Source organism: Hipposideros armiger, unplaced genomic scaffold, assembly GCF_001890085.2.
Source record: "Hipposideros armiger isolate ML-2016 unplaced genomic scaffold, ASM189008v1 scaffold_85, whole genome shotgun sequence".
In the NCBI taxonomy this organism is placed as follows: domain Eukaryota; kingdom Metazoa; phylum Chordata; class Mammalia; order Chiroptera; family Hipposideridae; genus Hipposideros; species Hipposideros armiger.
In genome coordinates, this window is record NW_017731435.1 from 334,117 (window position 1) to 337,303 (window position 3,187).

The 3,187-nt window shown below is 59.1% G+C and overlaps 1 protein-coding gene across 1 annotated transcript in view; it reads right to left on the reverse strand.

Moving 5' to 3' along the window:
* Positions 1 to 3,187, reverse strand: part of KNDC1 (kinase non-catalytic C-lobe domain containing 1) — a 51,241-nt gene that overhangs the window by 17,921 nt on the left and 30,133 nt on the right. The window contains exon 18 of the mRNA XM_019644075.1: positions 2,693 to 3,096. Within this exon, the coding sequence (XP_019499620.1) occupies positions 2,693 to 3,096 (404 nt within the window). The remainder of the gene's footprint in view (positions 1 to 2,692; positions 3,097 to 3,187) is intronic.

The window sequence follows — 3,187 nt, forward strand, 5'->3', positions numbered from 1 at the left end:
CACTCACGGCAGCCCAGCTCCAGGTCGAGTTGTTGTTCACCACCTTAGTTGTAGAGGGCAGTGTCACTGGCCCTCATGTGGGATCCAAACCGGGGCCCTGCTGCTCAGAGCTGGCGTCCCAAGCCAACTCCTAACCAATGCGCCACTCGGCCGGCCCTTTAAATGTAACATTTTTATAATAGCCACCCTAGTGGGTGTGAGGTGGTGTCTCACTGTGGTTTTTCCGGATGACTAAGGATGTTGGGTGTCCTTTCATGGGCTTATTGGCCATTTGTGTATTTCCTTTGGAGAAATGTCTATCCAAGTCCTTTGCTCACTTTTTCACTGGGTTGTCTGTTTTGTTGTTGAGTTTTGGAGTTCTTAGTGTATTCTGTATTAAACTCTTACCAAGTACATGACTTGCAAACATTTTCTTCCATTCTGTGAGATTCCTTTTCACTCTGTTGATAGTTTCCTTTGATTTACAAAAGCTTTTAATTTCAATCAAGTGCAATTTACTTATTTTTACATTTGTTGCCTGTGCTTTTGGTGTCATGTCCAAGAAATCATTGACCAACCCAATGTCGTGACGTGTTCCCCGTTTTCTCCTAAGCGTTTTATATTTTTAGCTTGTTTAAGTCCTTGATTTTTTAGTTAACTTTTGCATCTGGTCTAAGGGACAAGTCCAGCTTCCTTCTTTTGCACGTGGATGTCCCAGCACCATTTGTTGCAAGGACTGTCCTTTCCCCATTGAATGGTCTCAGGGCCCTTGTCACCACTCGTGTGGGCGGGTCAGGGAGGCCTCCTTTCTGGGCGCTCTGCTCCATCCCACGGTCTGCCTGTCCTTAGCCAGGCCACGCCGGTTTGGTCTCAGCAGCTCTGTGGTGTTGAAATCAGGAAGTGGGAGTCCCCACCTCCATTATTCGTGTTCATGGTTGTTTAGGTTACATGGGTCCCTTGAGAGTCCATGTGAATTTTAGGATGGGTTTTCCTTGTTCTGTCAAAAACGGCCCTTTTAAATTCAGCCATCTGTACCACATGCGTGTGGGGACATTCATTTCATATTTTGTTAGAAGCCAGTCCTGCTGGTCAGGCAGTGCCACATGGCCCACGGGAGCTCTTCAGTTGGTTCCCGTGACCTCTGACATATCCGTCACGGTGTTTTTGACCATTTCCTCACTTTCTGGCACTACAGAGGCTCCCAGCTCCGCTTGTATTTTTGTGCCCCGGTCCCAGGGTCAGCTTTTCTCCAGGGCCCCTGGCCCCTGTGACTGGGGGATGGGGTTAGAGACCCAGGTCTGGGCCCTGTCAGCTGACATGCGTGGGTGTGCAGTTAGGGAAACTGTTTTGTCCTCCACCCCCTTCTGTCTCCACCTCACAGCAAACGTCACCGTCCACGGGCTCCTCTGGTCCTCCAGCGTCGGGACGGCCCAGTCTGGGAGGACCTGTTCCACACTCGGTCACCAGGCCTGCACCCGCCTGGGTTGTCATGAGTGGTGGCCCCATCACGGTGCCCCACTGTGGCCTCGCCCAGCGGTGCAGGCCTGGGACCCTCAGCTCCCCTGATGGAGGGAGGACGAAGTGTCACGCTGCCGCTCAGAGTTGGTTTGTTTTATACTCTTGGGAAAGGCCACCGCAGGTGGGGAGCTGAGCGCTGCTGGGGACGAGGACATTTACAGTTCCAAGGGCTTCCTTATGCACAGTGCACTCCAGTCAGGAGTGGGAGGACGTGTCCGGGCTGAGCGCCAGGCTCTAACCTGCGGCATTCAGCTTCCACGTGGCCTCAGGTGCTCTGTGCCCTGGGCCCTGTACACACAGGCCAGGCCACCTCCTCACCAGGACCCCACGGGAGGCCCGAGTCGTCCCCCGTGCACGACCCGAGGTCTGGGTACCTGCAATCACACATGCAGGGCACCCAGCCTTCAACGCAACCCAGAAGAAACGGTGTGATTCCCAAGTGCATGGCCCGTCCCCATGTGTGCCAGCACCAACACACGGCAGGTGCCGGGCTCTTTCTGGCTTGGGGCTGAGTTATAAAGTGAAGCTCAGACGGTGCTGGGAGGTGAACAACAGAAGCACCGGGAAAGACCCAGGCAGTGCTGGGAGGGCTGGGGGATGCGGCTTTCCTGTGGCTTGTGACTTAGAGGCCAGAGGTGAAACGGGCCGGTAGGGGCGCCAGGAGCAGGGCGCCTGACCGCGGAGGGGGTCCCTCCTGTCTGCTAGCCGGGGGGTCTGGACCTTGGCAGCTGAGGCCCGGGTGGGAGCGCCTGCCGCCTGGGTGGCCCGCCACAGACACCCCCACTGAGTTGCCTGCCATGGGCAGGTGCTTATGGGGGTCTCCTCTCATCTCAGTGATGCTGCCCCAGGGACAGAAGCCTGGAGGGCTGACTGGGCCGAGGGTGCGGCACCTGCTGCTGCCACAGTCAGAGCCACCGCCACCTGACCGAGCTCGCGGGGACAGGCGACCTCCCGACACATGCTCCGCTAACAAGGACAGAAGCCACTTCCTGCCCCGACGTGGGGGGGCACGTGCAGATGAGCATCACTTCCCATCAAAGGGTGTGTGGGGTGGGCGCCCAGACTGGCGTGGTCACTGGGGCGGGTGGGGGTGGGAGACGCAGGGACAGACTGTCACACGAGTGACCCGGAGCACCTGATTGAACATGGGCCTTGCCCCCCGCCCCACAGCAGTGGACGGAGGTCTAGCACTCACCGGACTTGGGGTGTCGGGGGCCCCGGCGGCCGTGCACAGCCCCAGCTCTTCCACGTAGCCGTGGACATCGGCACCAAAGCAGTCGGCCTCGTAGAAGGCGCTGCTCCAGCCCGGGCTGCAGGTCTGGAACTCGGCGGGGCCGGGGGTGGAGGCGGGGCCGCCCTCCTCAAGCCTGGCCAGCCGCGCCACTCCCTCCGAGCCCGGGGCCCTCCTGGCTGGCTCGGGGCCTCCTGCCTGCTGCCCGTCCTCTTCTGCCTCAGGCTGCGGCTCCCTCTCCGCTTTTTCCAACTTCTGAGGCCGAAACCCCACCTCCAAGTTTCCCTCGGAGAGCTCGTCGGGGTCCACGCCGGACAGCACAGGGCCCGGGCCAGGTGCTCTGCTGTGAGCGGCCGGCTTCTCCCGCCCTGGACAGGAGGGCGGGAGGTTAGGGTGTGTGGAGCCGTCACCCACTGTGACGGAGAGGCTGCCTGCACCCAGGCCGGAATGCCAGGCCCG